Source organism: Betta splendens, chromosome 21 (genome assembly GCF_900634795.4).
Source record: "Betta splendens chromosome 21, fBetSpl5.4, whole genome shotgun sequence".
NCBI classification, from domain to species: Eukaryota; Metazoa; Chordata; class Actinopteri; order Anabantiformes; family Osphronemidae; genus Betta; species Betta splendens.
The window spans coordinates 3,131,813-3,151,377 of record NC_040899.1 but is presented as its reverse complement, the minus strand read 5'-3'; the positions used below and the strand labels follow the sequence as shown (position 1 = coordinate 3,151,377).

At 48.5% G+C, this 19,565-nt stretch overlaps 7 protein-coding genes across 7 annotated transcripts; 5 read left to right on the top strand and 2 right to left on the bottom strand.

The window, feature by feature from the left end:
* Positions 1-1,448: 1,448 nt before the first annotated feature.
* LOC114846989 (trace amine-associated receptor 13c-like) lies at positions 1,449-2,535 on the top strand. The gene is made up of 2 exons (XM_029136274.1): positions 1,449-1,612; positions 1,722-2,535. Exons 1-2 carry the CDS (start codon positions 1,449-1,451, stop codon positions 2,533-2,535), a joined length of 978 nt encoding a protein of 325 aa, XP_028992107.1.
* A 225-nt stretch (positions 2,536-2,760) lies between these two features.
* On the bottom strand, positions 2,761-4,804 carry LOC114846988 (trace amine-associated receptor 13c-like). Its single transcript, XM_029136273.3, has 2 exons — positions 4,355-4,804; positions 2,761-4,233 (listed from the first exon to the last, which is right to left on the bottom strand). The coding sequence occupies exons 1-2, from the start codon at positions 4,648-4,650 to the stop codon at positions 3,420-3,422; spliced, it is 1,110 nt and encodes a 369-aa protein (XP_028992106.2). The 5' UTR covers positions 4,651-4,804; the 3' UTR covers positions 2,761-3,419.
* A 123-nt stretch (positions 4,805-4,927) lies between these two features.
* Positions 4,928-5,975, top strand: LOC114846987 (trace amine-associated receptor 13c-like). Its single transcript, XM_029136272.1, has 2 exons — positions 4,928-5,079; positions 5,156-5,975. Exons 1-2 carry the CDS (start codon positions 4,928-4,930, stop codon positions 5,973-5,975), a joined length of 972 nt encoding a protein of 323 aa, XP_028992105.1.
* Positions 5,976-6,782: 807 nt separating this feature from the next.
* LOC114846985 (trace amine-associated receptor 13c-like) lies at positions 6,783-8,383 on the top strand. Its single transcript, XM_055505265.1, has one exon. The coding sequence runs from the start codon at positions 7,218-7,220 to the stop codon at positions 8,079-8,081; it is 864 nt and encodes a 287-aa protein (XP_055361240.1). The 5' UTR covers positions 6,783-7,217; the 3' UTR covers positions 8,082-8,383.
* A 676-nt stretch (positions 8,384-9,059) lies between these two features.
* LOC114846984 (trace amine-associated receptor 13c-like) lies at positions 9,060-11,156 on the bottom strand. Its single transcript, XM_055505264.1, has one exon. The coding sequence runs from the start codon at positions 10,792-10,794 to the stop codon at positions 9,661-9,663; it is 1,134 nt and encodes a 377-aa protein (XP_055361239.1). The 5' UTR covers positions 10,795-11,156; the 3' UTR covers positions 9,060-9,660.
* Positions 11,157-11,160: 4 nt separating this feature from the next.
* Positions 11,161-12,398, top strand: LOC114846983 (trace amine-associated receptor 13c-like). Its single transcript, XM_029136269.2, has 2 exons — positions 11,161-11,349; positions 11,557-12,398. Exons 1-2 carry the CDS (start codon positions 11,177-11,179, stop codon positions 12,362-12,364), a joined length of 981 nt encoding a protein of 326 aa, XP_028992102.2. The 5' UTR covers positions 11,161-11,176; the 3' UTR covers positions 12,365-12,398.
* A 4,469-nt stretch (positions 12,399-16,867) lies between these two features.
* LOC114847840 (trace amine-associated receptor 13c-like) lies at positions 16,868-18,750 on the top strand. The gene is made up of 2 exons (XM_029137916.3): positions 16,868-17,037; positions 17,245-18,750. Exons 1-2 carry the CDS (start codon positions 16,868-16,870, stop codon positions 18,050-18,052), a joined length of 978 nt encoding a protein of 325 aa, XP_028993749.2. The 3' UTR covers positions 18,053-18,750.
* Positions 18,751-19,565: the final 815 nt, after the last annotated feature.

Here is a 19,565-nt window from a genome sequence, read left to right as displayed (position 1 = left end):
GCAGTAACTGTGACCCTCTGCATCACTGCTACAGAATGACCAACCAGTGGGCATGTGTGAGCTGGGCCTGTTCCCTCATCTTTCTTTGTGCTCTGGTGAAACACAGCATGAAGCAGCCGGGCAGGTTCTACTCTTGTGCTGGACAGTGTGTGATGGTTATACTCATTATTGGTCATCTCCAGGTCTGATTTTCATCTTTGTGCTTCCTTTCATCATCATCATCATCATCATCACCTGGTGGTGGTGACTCAGGCCGTGAGGTCCCCCATCGCTGCAGTGTCACAGTGATCTGTGACTGTAGCTGCTAATAGAGTCGTCCTTACAGGCCAGAACGCTGCTTAACGCTTCATCTGCCACCTTTATAACATGCTGCTGTCTAAAACCTCTGATTCAGACAGAAAATGTCTCAGAATAAAAGGAAAGAAATTCTTTGACGTGCGTTATTAATTCCTTGACAACCAACAGTGAAAACTTTCTCCACATGTTGGTTGCGTTCTGTTAGTGACCCTGAACACACACACACACACACACACACACACACACACACACACACGCACACACACGCACACACACGCACACACACGCACGCACACACACACACACACACACACACACACACACACACACACACACACACACACACACACACACACACACATCTCAGTGAGTCCAATTAGCTGCTCCTGCTTGTGTTTGTCTGTGGTCCAGACATTTTCACACCTGCTTTTATTAGTGTCTCCTGATTCCACTACACTCAGAGGTGTGAATGACAGAGTCAACTTCCATCATTATCACATGATGCAATCACTCCTTGGTTTGGGAAAAAACATGATCTATTCAATTCATTAAGTTACAATATAATTATGAGGAGCAGCTTCAGGAACGAATTAAGTGTGTGAATGTTGTGACGCCTGCTTTCCTTTGTTTCACCTGACAAAATCATAATCAGAGATGTTGAAGAACCAGCAACAATTGCTGCCAAGTTCCCCGTCATTCACAACAAACAGCAACGACGTTTGGAGACATTTCTGCCACGTCACGTTTGATCAACCCCTGAAGCTGTCACATCCGAACGCTCTCCAACTCATGTACAGAGGTGTAAGACCTCACCAAGAGTCCTTCTGTAGGTGGAGAATAGAAATTATATGTTACACAAACAGTCCAAATGTCCAGAAGCCAAACAACCAGAACCATCCATTCAGGAGCTCAGAGCAGAGTTGATCATGTGGCAGGTGCAGCCGGTGGAAGGAATCCACTCTGATTACAGGACGAAGGTGAGGAAATGGACCATGGGACAGAAACAGGAAGTGAATCGGCTGCATAAAGTTGTTCAATAAAGCGTTTTAATGACATAATCTCTCCCCTGGTGACATGTGCATATGGGAGGGTGAAAGGCGACGGGGATAAAACTGCTTCGCCCAGGAAGCTGTGGTCCTCTCCCCCTCATCATGGAGGCGGTAGCAGAGCTCTGCCTCCCGCAGCTCAACGCCTCCTGCAGGAGGTCGCTGCAGCCCCGCTCCGAGGCCGTGCTCGTCTGCAGCCTGCAGTCCCTCGTCGCCATGCTCACCGTGCTCCTCAACCTGCTGGTCATCGTCTCTATCTCCCACTTCAGGCAGAGACCCACTCCTCCACATGTTGGGAACGTTCTCAGTGGCTTCCTGCCGTGATGTCTAATCGGTTTGGGTTCGCAGCTAAAGCTTGTTGTTTGATGTTGCTTCCAGGCAGCTCCACACCTCCACCAACCTGCTGGTCCTGTCTCTGGCCGTCGTGGACCTCCTGGTGGGTTTGCTGCAGATGCCGATAGAGATCATCCTGTACCGAGGCTGCTGGCTCCTCAGCGACTTCATCTGCACTGTCAACTTCTCCTTGGGTTACCTCCTGGTCAGCGTCTCCGTGGGGAACCTGGTTCTGATATCCGTGGACCGCTACGTGGCCGTTTGTAAGCCCATGTTCTACTCCACCAAAGTGACTGTGGGCCGAGTGCAGCTCAGCGTGTGTCTGTGCTGGTTCTGTTCTGCTGTTCACAGCTGTTGGATCCTCAGGGACTTCCTCAGAGAGCAGGACGGTTTGAGCTTCTGCTACGGGGAGTGTGTGGTCGCGGTCACGTACGCTCAGGTGGCCGTTGACCTCGTGGTGACCTTTCTAGGCCCCTTCGTTGTCGTCACGCTGTTGTACGTCAGGGTGTTTGTTGTGGCCGTGTCTCAGGCTCGCGCCGTGCGCTCGCAGGTTGAAGCTGTCGCACTCCCGTGTTCAGAAGCCCCAAAACCACGGAAGGCGGAGCTGAAGGCGGCCCGGACGCTCGGCGTCGTGGTGCTCGTCTTCCTCTTGTGCTCAGCTCCATATTACATTTTCACCATTGCTACTGAGATCAGCTCCATAGGTGGGACGTCTGCAGCCATTTGGCTGCTGTACAGCAACTCTTGCATCAATCCTGTGAGTTATACGTTTTTCTATCCGTGGTTCAGAAAATCCATTAAACTCATTGTTACACTTAGGATTCTGCAGCCTGGATCCTGTGACACTAACATGCCGTAGAGAGACTCTGGGCTGGAGGCGGCTCATGTATATGTGACTAAACACAAAGATACAGTAAATCATGTGATGTTTTCTGTGATGCCTCTAAATGATTATGATGAAGATAATTCAGAGAGAAAGTGAAGTAGCTTTATAGTTACATAATTCACCAACATAATGATGGTTAATAGGAGGATGTTCTCATAACATACAGTAAAGAGCTGGGACACTGAGCTGTGATTGAACTTTATTTAATAAAAATGAATGCACATGAAACTAAAGTACAGAACCAATAATCACTATCAACAAATGTCATTATTTTATTATTTATTTAAAGAGATTTTCTTTTACACAGATGAAATCTGTTTCTGACTTACATCAGGTCTATAACAACATGTATGACAACATAAAAACAGTTCCATGACCTGGAGCCAATGTGCCTGAACTCGTGTATGTTAAATACCGGTGTGTGAATATTTGGACAGATCTGAGCCAGCGCTGACACAGAGGGTCACATCAGCAGAAGCATGGAAGCAACAACATCTGCTTGTGTTCAAACAAACCAATAAAGAAATATACATGATCATATATGACGTGTTATTTTCTGCAGTGTATGTATGAAACAAATGTATTAATGTTGGCTGCAGATGGTTTGCATCATTTACTGTCAAATGTCAAATAAAAACACATCTGATGTTGCTAATCTTAAATTCATCAGGACATCTAATTGTTTTCATAAATGTTACAGTTTAATGCTCGCTTGGTCTGAGTCTGGATCAGTTCAGCAGGTGCTTGTGGAGACGTCTGGATCAAACTATAAGAGACACCAGAGTTAATATAAGGCCCCACAAAAGACCAGATGAAGAAGCAATCATAGAAAGCAGGCGACAGGAATAAGAGCAGGTCTAAAGCATGTGGGCGTCGCAGGAGTCAGGCTGCATGATCTGAAGAGTGACTATGAGCTTGACACATTTCCTGAACCAGTGGTAGAAAAGGGCGTAGATGACTGGATTCAGGCAGGAGTTACAGTAAAGCAGCCACACGCCGAAAACAGAAAACATCACACTGGTGGACATGTCCTGACCCACCAGAGACGGGTAGAAGTACGGACAGAAGCAGAGCAGGAACACAACCACTACCACTCCCAGAGTCTTAGCTGCTTTCCTCTCTGACGTCTTAGAGACGGCACCAACCGAACCCTGGAGCGACACGATCTGAGACCTCATGGCTCGAGCCTGAGACACAGCAACGACAAAGACTCTCACATACAGAACAATGATGACTGTGATTGGACCAATAAATGTCAACACAACGTCTACAGCTCCTGTTACATAGTTGATGACAGCCACACACTCCCCATAGCAGGAGTTATATGCGTCTGGGTGCATGAGGAAGTCGTGCAGAATGGAACCGTTGTAGGAGACAGAACAGGCCCAACACACACACACACACACTCGAACCCGCTCATGTGTGACCTTAGTGGAGTAACCCAAGGGGTCACAGATGGCCACGTATCGGTCAGCCGATATCAGCACCATGTTCCCCACCGAGGCTGAGGTGAGGACGAAGGAGACGTAGTAGAACAGCCCACACAGCGAATTCCCTAAAAACCAGCAGCCGTCTAAAAGGAGGATCCGGACCGGCATCAGCAGGAAACCCACCAGGAAGTCAGAGACGGCCAGAGAGAGGAGGAGGAGGTTGGTGGGAGTGTGGAGCTGCCTGGAGGAAGAGGAATCAGCACACGATGAGCAGGAACAGTGGAACACAGTCATGCAGCAGCTCAGACTCCATGGCAGGCTGCACACATGACACATGATGATAGCGAACGATCGTTTTAAACCTGAAGTGTGAGATGGAGACGATGACCAGCAGGTTGAGCAGCACCGTGAGCAGAGAGATGCAGGAGAGCAGCACGGAGAGCGGCGCGGCGCCGGAGCGGCGCTGCTGCGGCTTCCTGCAGGACGCGTTGAGCTCCGGGAAGCAGAGCTCAGCTGCCTCCAGCGGCGCCATGGCGACGGAGGATGCTGCGGCGGTTCCTGAGCCCGGGTCCGTCTTAAAGCGGAGTCCTCGCTCCTCCCCCGTCTCCCAAAGCCCACTCACGTCACCTTTGTTGTCTATTGGACAATGGAAACACATGACTGGAATCTGGAGGTCAACATGAAAGAGCGAAGCCAGAAAAAATGTCTTTTATGACTTGACAGATTTAAGTGTATGATTTTGGGTTTAGCTTCTACAGTTACGTCAGACAAAGAGGTCAACACCAGCCTCTTTCCCTCTCTCTACTGAGTCGTGCAGCGTCTCTGTGCCTTCAGCCCCCTGGGTCAGAGCTCCCACACAGCGAGGGGGGGGGGGAGCGAGGGGGATAAAGCGAGGCTGAGGAGGCGTGAAGCGCTGGACCAGCAGGACGCTGATCATGGACGGAGACGAGCTCTGCTTCACGCAGCTCAACGCCTCGTGCAGCCGGACGCGCCCCCGCTCCCGCCTCAGCGCCGTCCTGCTGGCGCTCGTCGCCGTCCTCACCGTGGTGCTCAACCTGCTGGTGGTCGTCTCCATCTCCCACTTCAGGCACGGCGCGTTTCTGCTTCCATGAACCCTCTGAGACTCGCAGGCGTGTGCGTCAGCGTCTCGTTTCTCGTTGCAGGCAGCTCCACACCACCACCAACCTGCTCGTCTTCTCTCTGGCCGTCACCGACTTCCTGCTTGGGTTCCTGCAGATGCCGAGCGTCCTCGTCCTCTACCAGAGCTGCTGGCTCCTCGGAAACTTCATATGTGATGTGAATTTCTTCATGGGCGGCTTCCTGGTCAGCGTGTCCGTGGGGAACATGGTTCTGATCTCCGTGGACCGCTACGTGGCCGTGTGTGAGCCCATGTTCTACTCCACTAAGGTCACGGTGAAGCGGGTCCAGCTCTGCGTGTGTCTGTGCTGGCTGTGTTCTGTTGTGCACAGCAGCTGGTTACTCAGGGACTTCTTCAAGCAGCAGCACAGGTACGACTTCTGCTCCGGGGCGTGTGCGGCTGAGTTCAAGCTCAGCGAGGTGGCGTTCGACACGGCGGTGACCTTCCTGGGGCCCGTCGCCGTCATCGTGCTGCTCTACGTCAGGATATTTGCGGTGGCCGTGTCTCAGGCCCGAGCCATGCGCTCACACGTCACCGCCTTCGCCGCGAAGCGATCGGAGGCCGTGAGGCCCAAGAAGTCGGAGCTGAAGGCGGCCAGGACGCTCGGGGTTGTAATAGTTGTGTTCATTTTGTGTTACAGTCCCTTTTGTGTTATCATTGTAGGTATCATGAACAACTCCACGTGGGCCTTTGATGCAACCATTCAGTACTGGCTGGTTTATTCCAACTCGTGTCTAAACCCTCTGATCTACGCCTTCGTTTACCCCTGGTTCAGAAAGTCCATTAAACACATTGTGACGCTGCAGATTCTGCAGCCAAACTCCTCAGAGGCCAACGTGCTGTAGAGACACACACACACACACACACACACACACACACACACACACATACACACATTATTAACACTACATGAAGTCAGCAGGTGATCGATGGAGAAACTGTGTGATCCAACACACACTGACTGAAGCCGGCCTTAGATGATCAGTGATGAAGGGTCTGTGTTCATGAACCGCTTCTGCTCCACTGTCTGTGCTTCGCTGCGTTTCCTTTGTGTCACAGCTCAGACTCTGATTATTCATTACATCATGTGATGCATTTGCTTTTGCTGAATATAAATCTTTCTAAATGAATTCATGTCAGTTTCGTGATTAACACAGTGAAATCCAAACAACACAAGAAAATACACAAGCAATGAAACTTGTTTCAGCAGAACACGGACATAAAGTCAGAACGTTCCAGCACTTTAATCACTGTTTATTGGGATCTTGGCTCATTCCTCATGATGACTGTTCAGCAGGTGAAGCTATGAGCAATGACTTTATGAAAGAAACATTTCATTCATATTTTTACTTCTCATCGTTATGTGTGACGTTGGGGAGGATTCAGCTTCACGTCGTCTGTGTTTTCTACAACTTAAATCGTGCAGTGAGAAAGTTTTTGCTCCTTTCTTGAATTTGTAACATCCACAAACATCTAAATGAACCCAAGAGAAGAAAATTATTTTATTATTAAACCACTAATGGGAGCAGAAACAAAAAAACATTGACCATGTTGATACTTTAATGTAACAGGTACATACTTAGGAATGATGGACAATAAACAGCAGTTATCAGCTAAACTACTGCTGTATTCTCCATCTTTTACTGCTCAATATTACAGGAATATCAAACAAGCACAGTTGAAAGTTTTAAAAAAAGATGTTTGATTGAGGACTGGGAGAGAGAGGAAGGGACATGAGAGGTGGCAGGGGGAGGGAGGGGGTGAGGAGAGAGAGGCATAAATGTGCAGAGAAGCCGCGGGCTGAGCCGTGCGAGCTGCTCCACCGCCGCCATGCTGATGGACAAGACCGAGCTGTGCTTTCCTGACCTCCACAACCTGACGTGCAGCAGAAGCGAGCGCGTGCGCTCCACGTTCCTCACCAGCCTGCTGTCCAGCATGACCGCCGTCACCGTGCTCCTCAACCTGCTGCTCATCGTCTCCATCTCCCATTTCAGGCAGAGACCCGTTTCTCTGCTTGTTGGTTCTGTTGGTCTCTGTGCCGTACATGTGTTGCTAGATCAACTTGTCCTCTTTCCAGATGCTGCGTGATGCGTTCAGTGTCGCTGTTCTCCTGTTGCAGGCAGCTCCACACAGCCACCAACTACCTTGTGTTCTCTCTGGCCGTCACAGACTTTCTTATGGGTTTGCTGCAGATGCCGACGGAGCTGCTCCTCTACCAGGGCTGCTGGCTGCACGGCGACGCGCTCTGTGTCGTTAACTTCCTATTTGGGGAATTCCTGGTCAGCGTGTCCATAGGGAACATGGTTCTGATCTCCGTGGACCGCTACATCGCCGTGTGTGAGCCCATGTTCTACTCCACTAAGGTCACGGTGAAGCGGGTCCAGCTCTGCGTGTGTCTGTGCTGGCTGTTTTCTGCCGTGCACAGCAGCTGGATGATAAGAGACATGTTCTCTGACGACCCAAAGTATGATCTGTGTTCTGGGGAGTGTGTCGTTGTGCTGCGCCTGTTTGAGAACGCTTTCGACACGGCGGTGACCTTCCTGGGGCCCATCACTGTCATCGTGCTGCTGTACAGCAGGGTGTTCGCGGTGGCCGTGGCTCAGGCTCAAGCCATGCGCTCCCAAATCGCTGCTTTCTCACTCAAGCGATCGGAGGCCGTGAGGCCCAAGAAGTCGGAGCTGAAGGCGGCCAGGACGCTCGGGGTCGTTGTGGTCGTGTTCCTGTTTTGCTACAGTCCGCTTTGTCTCATCACTGTTGGTATTCTGAACAACCCGACGTGGGAACTATCTACAACTCTGCAGTACTGGCTGATTTACTGTAACTCACTCCTAAACCCTCTGATCTACGCCTTCGTTTACCCCTGGTTCAGAAAGTCCATGAAACACATTGTGACGCTGCAGATTCTGCAGCCAAACTCCTCTGAGACCAACGTGTTGAAGACGCTCACATGACTGTGACTGAGAGTTAGTGTTTAATGTGGATCTGTGTGGAATCAGATGCTGATGCGTCCTGCTTTAAATGAAATACAGCTGAAGAATGATTTTTTTTTAAATAAATGAGGATAAAAACAATGACACGTAAACAGTATCAATATCATCACACTGCACATGTATTATTATTTTGTTATTGTTCATATACAACATCTGGATGGAACCTTTTTTACTGTAATGTAAAGCTTGTGGCTTGTTAGATTCATGATGGTTGAAATGAGTCGGATCAGTGGTGGGAAAATGCTTTATGAAAATGATTTATTTGACTCTACTTCATACAACATACTGTACAAAACTATTGATCAAAGTGAGAACCACCATTGACATAATGCCTTTCCTCATCCTAACCCTAACGTCATAACTAATGGGAGACGTTTAACACTTGCCTAAAATCACATCTTGGCCTTCAAAGAAGGCCAAAATGTTCCCACTTCAAATACGTCTTTTGGTTCACACACACACACACACACACACACACACACACACACACACACACACACACACACACACACACACACACACACACACACACACACACACACACACACACACACACACACACCTGGTACCCAACCTGTGCTCACTAGTATTTCATAAAGCATAGTGAGATAAAAAAAAAGTTGATAAATTTTGAACAAACACTAAGAGAACGCATCTATTTTAGGGGCATCACATTAACTGGTCCAAGTTAACTTCCAGCATTAACTGGTTTAAGTTAACTTGAGGCAGAAAGTGCCACTGGTACAAGCAGCAGGACTGATGCTGCTGCAAGACACACTCATCCAGCTCAGGCTGCCATCTGCTGGATGCGATTCACATGCCACAGTCAAAGAAATGGAAATAGTTATATTATATATAGAGAGGAAGAGGAGAGTTGTCTTTACATGTGCCTCAGCTCACACATCACACATTACTGATTTGTGTCAGTGGTAACTCTGCTCAACAAGAGAATTAGCCTAAAAAACACCATTTACATGAAAAGGACATTTAACAAGGATCATTTAAAATATCTGATTCAAACGTCCTTTTTTGAATGCGTATGTGAAGGTTCACTGACATTTGTGATACAGTGTAACTTGAGCACCGAGACACTAAGACACATCAAATGAGCTCTGTCCACATGAAAGCATCATCATTTATGCATTTACACATGGTAATGGATGTTTGCTGCAGACAAACTCGTGTGGCACTGAAGTCTGTAGCTGTGATGAAGTAAAACACGTGAAGAGGATCGCGTTGGAGAGAGTTCAGAACCACCGACAACCTGAAGCCTGTTCTCACATCTAACTTATCTGTAGCAGTTTTTCAAGTAATGAACAGTTTGCAATAAAGGCCTTGAACTCTTCTTTGCTTTTTATTTTTATTGGGATCATAAAAACATAAATCATACATGAATGCTCACATACAAGCTTTCCAATATTTCTTTCTGGTTTGACCTGAAAAAAAAGAAATTTAAAGGTATATATATTCTTCTAGCATTAAGTCACAAAGAGGTTCTGACTGTTGATGTTACTGTTCCTCCAGTGTAGTGTGGACAATATTATAGTATGTTGGCTTCACAGGATTCAGGCTCCAGTATTTGAAGTGTAAAAATGTGCTTAATGGCTTTTCTGAACCACGGGTAAAAAAAGGTGTAAATCAATGGGTTTAAACAGGAGTTAAAATACAAGAGCCAAAGAGACACAGACGTCCCTGATATCGAATTCACCTCAGCAGCCACAGAGAAGAAGTAATATGGAGCTGAGCACAAGAGGAAGACGAGCACCACGACGCCGAGCGTCCGGGCCGCCTTCAGCTCCGACTTCTTAGGCTTCACGGCCTCTGAACGGCGCAGAGCTGCAAGATGAGAGCGCACGGCGCGAGCCTGAGACACGGCCACCACAAACACCCTGACGTACAGACACGAGATGACCACGAAGGGGCCCAGAAAGGTCACCATGAAGTCCACGGCCACCTGAGCGTACGTGATGGCGACCACACACTCCCCGTAGCAGAACTCCAACCTGTTGTGCTGCTGTCGCTTCACAAAGTCCCTGAGGATCCATCCGCTGTGAACAGCAGAACAGAACCAGCACAGACACACGCAGAGCTGCACTCGGCCCACAGTCACTTTGGTGGAGTAGAACATGGGCTCACAAACGGCCACGTAGCGGTCCACGGATATCAGAACCAGGTTCCCCACGGAGACGCTGACCAGGAGGTAACTTAAGGAGAAATTGAGGGCGCAGATGAAGTCGCTGAGGAGCCAGCAGCCTCGGTACAGGATGATCTCTATCGGCATCTGCAGCAAACCCACCAGGAGGTCCACGACGGCCAGAGACAGGACCAGCAGGTTGGTGGAGGTGTGGAGCTGCCTGGAAGCACAGGACACCAGCATAAACACAAGTACAGGGAAAAGCCAACAGGACACGACAGCAGAATCAGGACAAAACAGAGCCAATGCAGCCTCTGTTATGGAACTGTGATGACTGAGGTTTGTGCCATGCAGAGAAGTGTGTCTCTGCCTGAAGTGGGAGATAGAGATGATGACCAGCAGGTTGAGGACCACAGTCAGCAACGCCACGGAGGACTGGAGGCTGCAGACGAGCACGGCCTCGGAGCGAGGACGCGCAGTCTTCCTGCAGGAGGCGTTGAGCTGCGGGAAGCAGACGCCGGCGTCCTCCAGCGGCTCCATCGTCAGCGAGGAGGCGGCGGAGCACGAGCGCCGCTTTAATGTGACTCCTACAGGGGCTCTCAGAAGACTCCCGCGTCACGCTGGGACCCCAGAGCATTTACAAGCGGAGTACGTCTAAGCTCTGAATGTGATGCAACTATAGCGTATAACAGACCACATTTAGCTTTCATTACATGCACTGATGCCTGATAGACTTTAGTGAAATTAAGATAGAATTCAATGCAAACACACAGATCAGTCCCCAAAATCCATATTTATCCATATTTGCTTGTGATCTATAGCAGAGTGTGCTGAGGAGCCAGTCAGCCTCCTCCCATCATGTCTGCACGTGGGGCGGCTACGCATAAATGAGCTGTCACAGCTCTGCTCCGTCTCTTCCCTGATGATGGAGCCGCTGGAAGACGCCGCTCTCTGCTTCCCACAGTTTAACACTTCTTGCAGGAAGTGGTCTCGTCCTCAGACGGAGGCCTTGCTCATCTTCAGTCTGCAGTCGGCCGTCGCTCTCCTCACAGGGGTCCTCAACCTGCTGGTCATCGTCTCCGTCTCCCACTTCAGGCAGAGACACATTCCTCTGCTTGGATGAAAAAGAGCTCCTGTTTTGTTGCTGTGGTTATGTTGAACAGCTGACTCTGATGAGAACAGTGTTTATCTTTAGCATGACACGTTTCTGCACATGCACCAACCTCTGTCACGTCACATAACGTGTTTGATCCTGGTTTGTCCTCACGTCGCTGCTTGTCTCGCTGTGTCCTGTGCTTCCAGGCAGCTCCACACCTCCACCAACCTGCTGGTCCTGTCTCTGGCCGTGGCAGACTTCCTCGTGGGTTCGCTGCAGATGCCGATAGAGATCATCCTCAGCCAGGGCTGCTGGCTCCTCAGCGACTTCCTGTGTTCAGTGAACTTCTTCCTAAGTTACTTCCTAGTCAGCGTCTCCGTGGGGAACCTGGTTCTGATATCCGTGGACCGCTACGTGGCCGTTTGTGAGCCCATGTTCTACTCCACCAAAGTGACTGTGGGCCGAGTCCAGCTCTGCGTGTGTCTGTGCTGGCTGTTTTCTGCCGTTCACAGCAGCTGGATACTCAGAGACTTCATTCAGCAACAGCACAGTTATGATTTCTGCTACGGAGAGCAGATCGTCACCATCACGTACGCTCAGGTGGCCGTGGACTTCATGGTGACCTTTCTGGGCCCCTTCGTGGTCATCTCGTGTCTGTACGTCAGGGTGTTTGTGGTGGCCGTGTCTCAGGCTCGCGCCGTGCGCTCTCATCTTGCAGCTCTGCGCCGTTCAGAGGCCGTGAAGCCTAAGAAGTCGGAGCTGAAGGCGGCCCGGACGCTCGGCGTCGTGGTGCTCGTCTTCCTCTTGTGCTCAGCTCCATATTACTTCTCGTCTGTTTCCGCTGAAAAGAGTTCGACAGAGGCCACGTCCACTGTCATTTGGCTGTTGTATAGTAACTCCTGTCTGAATCCTGTGATATACACATTTTTTTACTCCTGGTTCAGAAAAGCCATTAAACACATTTTTACTCTTCAGATTCTGCAGTCAGAGTCTCGTGAGGCCAAGTTACTGTAGAGCAACACTGTCAGGGAGGGAGTGAAACAGATGAAGGTGGAAGAAGACACAGATGTTTGATGTTACATGTTGTTTGATGTTGATGTCCAGACAATTTATACAGAACAACACAGACGTCAGACCTTCAGTTATGCAACTATCTGTGACTAAAACAGATTTTGATCAGACTAATATGTTTTTCTATTATTTATCCTCATGATATTGACCCATTAAAAATTATGCATTAGGGAACTTGTTCATTTTATCAACAGAAAGCTGCTAAAGGTTTTGCATATGTGTGAATCTTCTATCTACATACAACTTCTCACATTTTGCATTTGCAAACAACAAAATTATGCAACAAAACTTGTTAAAGTGTGAGAATGACATGAAACTGTGTTTGACAGTGTTTGATGAACGGGTTTATGCAGAGGTTGTTGTTTGTTCGTTCACCTTTAGAAGGTGCCCGAGCGTTGCCCTCTGCCCTGTGGGATGTCCTCTAAGTACTGTGGTCTTTAGACCACAGAGCTTCAGGATCTTTGCAAATTGCAACGTAGTCATTGTGATCCACACTCCACAAGGTGGCAGTAATGCACCAATTAACTGTCAGGCATTCAATTAACAATCAATAAACATCAGAAGAAGAAAAAGAAAATGAAACTTATGAACCACGCTTTTGCTTTTATAACCATGTGCTTGACTGGGTTAAAGCACAATGACTTGATAATTAGTTTCTTTTGTTCCACAGCTGCCTGAACAGGTTTCGGTGCAAAGGTTCTGGGTGAGTGTGTGGCACAAACATGAAAACTGACGCTTCTGTTTCAAACAAACATTTATAATCAAACCTAAATGTGTATAACGAAACCCAAGACATTCAGAGCAGATGTTTGTTGTATTGGCTGCAGTCAGACTCTGTATTTGAATTGAATGATCAGATACTTGTAGCTTTTGGTGCTTTTCTTTTCTGCCTTTGACACATATAGACGTTGCTTTTGTTGTTTCCCAATCTGTTAAGCTTTACATTTGCTGCCATATTGGAATGTCCTGCCATCGTGACTCCTCTGCAGCATAATATTACAGCTAGGTCTGAGTAGTAGTGGTCAAGTGTAGCCTCATGCAGCACTGAGGCTTTCCCAACAATTGTGCCAAAAAAGATTCAAAGAGTCAAGCCTTCAGCTACGATGACATCTGGTGGACAACTGAAGCCATAGCAACCTCTAAGTAGCAAGAATGAAGGAGTGGCACTGTTTCAATCCAATGACAGCAATAAAAGTTTATAAAAATCTGTGTGGTCATACAAATAATGATTATATCGTCATTACAATAAAATATGCAGATGTTCTCCACCAATCCTCTAAAACACATTCCAGATTAACCCAAAGAATCAATGCAAATTTTATTAAAGGCTAAATATTGGTTAAGAATTTATTTAAAGTTTTAAGCTTTATTTGAAAACTGTAATAAAAGCCCCTAACTGGCTTAGAGATCCTTTCTACTTTGCAAATGATCATGGTGTTTGAATTAAGACACATTGTAACTTTTTTGTGTGAAGCCCCAAGCCCTATTTTCTGGCATTGCTAGCTAGAAAATGCACCTATAGTATGATACTATCTCAGTAAACTGAGGCCTCAGTGTCAGGTTTTGGTTTTGTTTCCCGTTTTAGTCTGAGGGAATTCCTGTTTTCATTCATGCTGTCAGGTTTTGTTTTTGTTTCCTGTTTTATTTTGAAAAGGTCTTCCTGTTTCATCCTGATCACACCTGTTTCTTGTCACTCCCAGTTCACCATGCACACCCGTCAATAATTCAGCAATCAGTCCTCAATGTATATAACTCACTGTATAAGCGCCAGTACTTACCATAGCCAGTTGCCAGATTGTTGTGAATTCAAGCCGTCACGTTGCAAGAGTTACCAGTTCAGATCATCTTGTTCCGCACTTTTGACCGCCAACTTCTGCTCAACCCGGACTGGTACTGTAGCCGTGATTAATCTGTTGTTGAACCTTGCCTGTCTATGGACCTGATTACACCTGCCGTTCTTGTACCTTAAACCTGAGTCTTGCTGTGTTTGACCTGGACTGTCTTCACTAACGATTACTGGAATAAACCTCATTTTTTCACCACCTACCTCGTGTCCTGGCACTGTGCATGTGGGTCCGCTCTCTGCCGTATCCTGACAGAACGATCTGGCCAGACTTCATCCAGGTCAGTGCCTGTTTTTGTTTTTCGTTTTTTCCTTTTTCCCTGTCTGTTCGGCTGCGTGCACTTCCCACTCGCCAGAGAATGGAGTTTTGCTGCCTGGGCTTACCGGAGGATATCCGCGGGGACCTCCAGAGACTAGCTAAAGAATATGCGGAAGTGCCCAGTCTTGATGCCCGTCTCTGCCTAGTGAAACTCGCCCTCGAAATACTGGAGAACGAACGTTGGTGGCTTGAGTTTCCCGGGGTGCAGGCGTTCTATGACAGACTCCGGCGAATAAATAGGGGCTTGGCACGCGCCCTGCGCGCATCGTCTGCCTGTGCTGCCGCAGCTGTTCCTGCTGACGTTCCTTCGGCGTCCGTTCCTGTCGCCGCTCCGGCGGTTCAAGCTCCCGTTCCTGTCGACTCTCCAGCGATTCACGTCCCCGTTCCTGTCGCCGCTCCGTCGCCTAAAGTTCCCATTCCTGTCGCCGCTCCAACGGTTCACGTCCCCGTTCCTGTCGTCACTCCGTCGGCTGAAGTTTCCGCTCCTGTCGCCGCTCCGGCGGTTCAAGCACCTGTTCCTGTCGCCGTTTCGTCGGCTCCAGCCCAAGCGCCAGATGCCGCCATCTCTGTCCACCACTCTGACCCAGTCAAGCAAACCCAGCCCGCGCCGCTCCCAGCGCCTCAGCCGACAGCCAGTCAGAGGTGCTCCGGACGACGTCGGCGGTGGCACGGTTCCAGGGTCCTAGGTCCAGAGACTGCGGTCACGGTGTCCGAACGGCTCCCTTCCCCGGCAGAGGATCTCTCCGGCCCGCTGGCTGACTGTCCCACTGCAATAGCAGGCATCCCGGACAGCATTGTCCAGCGGATCCGCCTCCACTGCACTCTTCCAGTCGCATTCCTTTTCGCCCACCTTATGAACACCGCTGAGTCAACAGCTGAACAGGGCGCAAGGGAACAACTGTTTGAGGAGGCAGCCGCTCTCATCCTGAGGGAACCTGCCCTGCGTGAGCCCTGGAACTCCCACGTCATGCTCAGGTTCCAGTCCAGTCAGGTCGCGCTCAGACTCCAGTCCAGTCGAGTCGCGCTCAGGTTCCAGCCCAGTCGAGTCGCGCTCAGGTTCCAGTCCAGTCGAGTCGCGCTCAGACTCCAGTCCAGTCGAGTCGCGCTCAGACTCCAGTCCAGTCGAGTCGCGCTCAGGTTCCAGTCCAGTCGAGTCGCGCTCAGGTTCCAGTCCAGTCGAGTCGCGCTCAGGTTCCAGTCCTGTCATGTCGCACTCAGGCTCCAGGCTTGTCCCAGCCAGGTGGCACAACACATCAGACAAGCTCAAATCTTGCCCGGTCAGGCCCGGCGTCTACTCCGTCGAGCTCGGCAGCCGCAGGCAGCACTGCCAGCTCCGGAGAGGACGCCGTCGCTGTCGGCTCCAGTGAGGAGGCCGTCGCTGTCGGCTCCAGTGAGGAGGCCGTCGCTGTCGGCTCCAGTGAGGAGGCCGTCGCTGTCTGCTCCAGTGAGGGGGCCGTCGCTGTCGGCTCCAGTGAGGAACAACAGTTACCAGTTCAAATCATCCCGTTTCCGATCCTGTTCCGCACTTCTGACCGCCGACTTCTGCTCAACCCGGACTGGTACTGTAGTCGTGACTAATCTGTTGTTGAACCTTGCCTGTCTATGGACCTGATTACGCCTGCCGTTCTTGTACCTTAAACCTGAGTCTTGCTGTGTATGACCTGGACTGTCTTCACTAACGATTACTGGAATAAACCTCATTTTTTCACCACCTACCTCGTGTCCTGGCACTGTGCATGTGGGTCCGCTCTCTGCCGTATCCTGACACTCAGCTCCTCCAAACCTTTGTAGATTCATAACACATTGAGTTAACATCATCTCAGTAAATGAACAATTATTATAAGACAAAGCAGAACAAAATTACAAATCTGCCTGGCTCCGCCCCCTCTCAGAATGGCCCCGCCCCCTCTCCGCCTGACCGTTGCTGAGGCAGGTACAGAGAAAACCAGGAAGCACTAGTTGTAGTTTCTGAGCCCACGGCAAACCATCTGCCGAGGCGTCTAATGGGGGGAATAAATGATAATTGATTAGCATAGAAATTATGGAGTGTCCCTTCATTCTTAAATATTACCTGACATCGTTCTGATCAACCAGAAGTTTTCCTTCAAATAGAATTCAATGCGAACACACAAATCAGTCCCCAAAAACCATATTTATCCATATTTGCTTGTGATCTATAGCAGAGTGTGCTGAGGAGCCAGTCAGCCTCCTCCCATCATGTCTGCACGTGGGGCGGCTAAGCATAAATGACCTGTCACAGCTCTGCTCCGTCTCTTCCCTGATGATGGAGCCGCTGGAAGACGCCGCTCTCTGCTTCCCACAGTTTAACACTTCTTGCAGGAAGTGGTCTCGTCCTCAGACGGAGGCCTTGCTCATCTTCAGTCTGCAGTCGGCCGTCGCTCTCCTCACAGGGGTCCTCAACCTGCTGGTCATCGTCTCCGTCTCCCACTTCAGGCAGAGACACATTCCTCTGCTTGGATGAAAAAGAGCTCCTGTTTTGTTGCTGTGGTTATGTTGAACAGCTGACTCTGATGAGAACAGTGTTTATCTTTAGCATGACACGTTTCTGCACATGCACCAACCTCTGTCACGTCACATAACGTGTTTGATCCTGGTTTGTCCTCACGTCGCTGCTTGTCTCGCTGTGTCCTGTGCTTCCAGGCAGCTCCACACCTCCACCAACCTGCTGGTCCTGTCTCTGGCCGTGGCAGACTTCCTCGTGGGTTCGCTGCAGATGCCGATAGAGATCATCCTCAGCCAGGGCTGCTGGCTCCTCAGCGACTTCCTGTGTTTGTTAAATGCCTTCCTAAGTTACTTCCTAGTCAGTGTCTCTGTGGGGAACCTGGTTCTGATATCCGTGGACCGCTACGTGGCCATTTGTGAGCCCATGTTCTACTCCACCAAAGTGACTGTGGGCCGAGTCCAGCTCTGCGTGTGTCTGTGCTGGCTGTTTTCTGCCGTTCACAGCAGCTGGATACTCAGAGACTTCATTCAGCAACAGCACAGTTATGATTTCTGCTACGGAGAGCAGATCGTCACCATCACGTACGCTCAGGTGGCCGTGGACTTCATGGTGACCTTTCTGGGCCCCTTTGTGGTCATCTCGTGTCTGTACGTCAGGGTGTTTGTGGTGGCCGTGTCTCAGGCTCGCGCCGTGCGCTCTCATCTTGCAGCTCTGCGCCGTTCAGAGGCCGTGAAGCCTAAGAAGTCGGAGCTGAAGGCGGCCCGGACGCTCGGCGTCGTGGTGCTCGTCTTCCTCTTGTGCTCAGCTCCATATTACTTCTCGTCTGTTTCCGCTGAAAAGAGTTCGACAGAGGCCACGTCCACTGTCATTTGGCTGTTGTATAGTAACTCCTGTCTGAATCCTGTGATATACACATTTTTTTACTCCTGGTTCAGAAAAGCCATTAAACACATTTTTACTCTTCAGATTCTGCAGTCAGAGTCTCGTGAGGCCAAGTTACTGTAGAGCAACACTGTCAGGGAGGGAGTGAAACAGATGAAGGTGGAAGAAGAAACAGATGTTTAATGTTACATGTTGTTTGAGCTGTTGATGTCCAGAAAATTTATACAAAACAACACAAATGTCAGATCTTCAGCTATGTAACCATCTGCGATTAGAACAGACTTTAATCATACTCTCTATTAATTATCTTAATAATATTGATCCATTACAAATCATAGACTGATGATTTTGTCAACATAAATCTGCTGCTACAGTAAATCTATTTGTATGTGTAAATCCTCTGTCTTCATGCATCTTCTAAGTTCTAATTTTACAAGCAGCTGAATTCTGCAGCAGAATCTGTTATGATATGAGAATTACATAAAGTCTAGTTCTATGTTATCTAATGTCTAATTAGGGCATTTGGCCGCTACTGGTCTCAAACAGTAACTTACAGACAGGTGTACGTTTAAGTTGCTGTGTGTTCTTTCCCCACTGGAGGGCGCCCCAGCCTTTCCTACGTTTTCTGTCCTATGGGAGCTGAGTGCATGTCTCACTATTACTTTAAACCTTAAGTCTTTTTCTTTTCAAAACATAATGATTTTATCAATATTCACTTTGTTCTATACTGTATAGATGACACAGCTGTATAGGAATGAATGCACAGTGATCTATATAGTGTAAATCCCTGCATTATATCCCATAAATCACGCTGCTCACTTTATTCTTGCTGACATCATCTTTAATGTGTCTGCATCACCGAGAGTTTACCAGCAGGTGGCACCAGCTTTTTCAGTTCTGTTCCTTGAAGTTTGTTACAGAAGGGATGTTTTTCATTTTTTGTGTCCTTTTTGTAAAAGAAATACAAAAAATATGATATAATATGATCATCAACTCCTAAAACTACATAACGTCACACATAAAACTAAATCTAATGTGTTTAGTGTTGCTAGAAGCACAGTGGTGTTGTTTAATGTAAAATAGAAGATGCCTAGAACCAGAAGGAATATTCATGGAGTTGGAGGTGAAGCCAAACTGAGCAACCACACAGAAGGTTCTTCAGACCACCGAGCTTCAGGATCTTTGCATATTGGCAAGTAGTCATTGTGATCCACAATCCACAAGGTGGCAGTAATGCACCAATTAGCTGTCAGCCAACTGTCAATAAACACCAGAAGAAAATGAAGCCTATGAACCGCATGTTTCCTTTGCTTGACTGGGTTAAAGCACAAAATGGTGAACGAGAGGCTAGTATATTATCTAGAGAGAAATGGATTAATTAAAAGGTATCAAAGTGGTTTTAGACAGGGGAGGAGTACCATAGACCCAGCACTTTGTTTGGAACATGAAGTCAGGAAAGCACAGTGCAATAAATAGTTGGTTGTGCAGTCTTTTTTTGATATAGAAAAAGCATAAGATATGTTATGGAAAGAGGGACTAATAATTAAGTTATATTAAAACGGGATACGGGAAAGAATGTTCAGATGGATCAAAGACTTCCTCACAAATAGGCAAACAAGAGTTAAAATAGGGAATG

Excerpts from the sequence above, each read along its gene's own strand:
- LOC114846987 (XM_029136272.1), top strand. The coding sequence starts at position 4,928 with ATGGACGGAGACGAGCTCTGCTTCACGCAGCTCAACGCCTCGTGCAGC. Across the intron at positions 5,080-5,155 it reads GTCTCCATCTCCCACTTCAG|GCAGCTCCACACCACCACCA; the intron begins GCACGGCGCGTT and ends TTCTCGTTGCAG.
- LOC114846983 (XM_029136269.2), top strand. The coding sequence starts at position 11,177 with ATGATGGAGCCGCTGGAAGACGCCGCTCTCTGCTTCCCACAGTTTAAC. Across the intron at positions 11,350-11,556 it reads GTCTCCGTCTCCCACTTCAG|GCAGCTCCACACCTCCACCA; the intron begins GCAGAGACACAT and ends CTGTGCTTCCAG.
- LOC114846984 (XM_055505264.1), bottom strand. The coding sequence starts at position 10,794 with ATGGAGCCGCTGGAGGACGCCGGCGTCTGCTTCCCGCAGCTCAACGCC.
- LOC114846985 (XM_055505265.1), top strand. The coding sequence starts at position 7,218 with ATGCGTTCAGTGTCGCTGTTCTCCTGTTGCAGGCAGCTCCACACAGCC.
- LOC114846988 (XM_029136273.3), bottom strand. The coding sequence starts at position 4,650 with ATGTGTTTCCATTGTCCAATAGACAACAAAGGTGACGTGAGTGGGCTT. Across the intron at positions 4,234-4,354 it reads GTCTCCATCTCACACTTCAG|GCAGCTCCACACTCCCACCA; the intron begins GTTTAAAACGAT and ends CTCTTCCTCCAG.
- LOC114846989 (XM_029136274.1), top strand. The coding sequence starts at position 1,449 with ATGGAGGCGGTAGCAGAGCTCTGCCTCCCGCAGCTCAACGCCTCCTGC. Across the intron at positions 1,613-1,721 it reads GTCTCTATCTCCCACTTCAG|GCAGCTCCACACCTCCACCA; the intron begins GCAGAGACCCAC and ends TGTTGCTTCCAG.
- LOC114847840 (XM_029137916.3), top strand. The coding sequence starts at position 16,868 with ATGGAGCCGCTGGAAGACGCCGCTCTCTGCTTCCCACAGTTTAACACT. Across the intron at positions 17,038-17,244 it reads GTCTCCGTCTCCCACTTCAG|GCAGCTCCACACCTCCACCA; the intron begins GCAGAGACACAT and ends CTGTGCTTCCAG.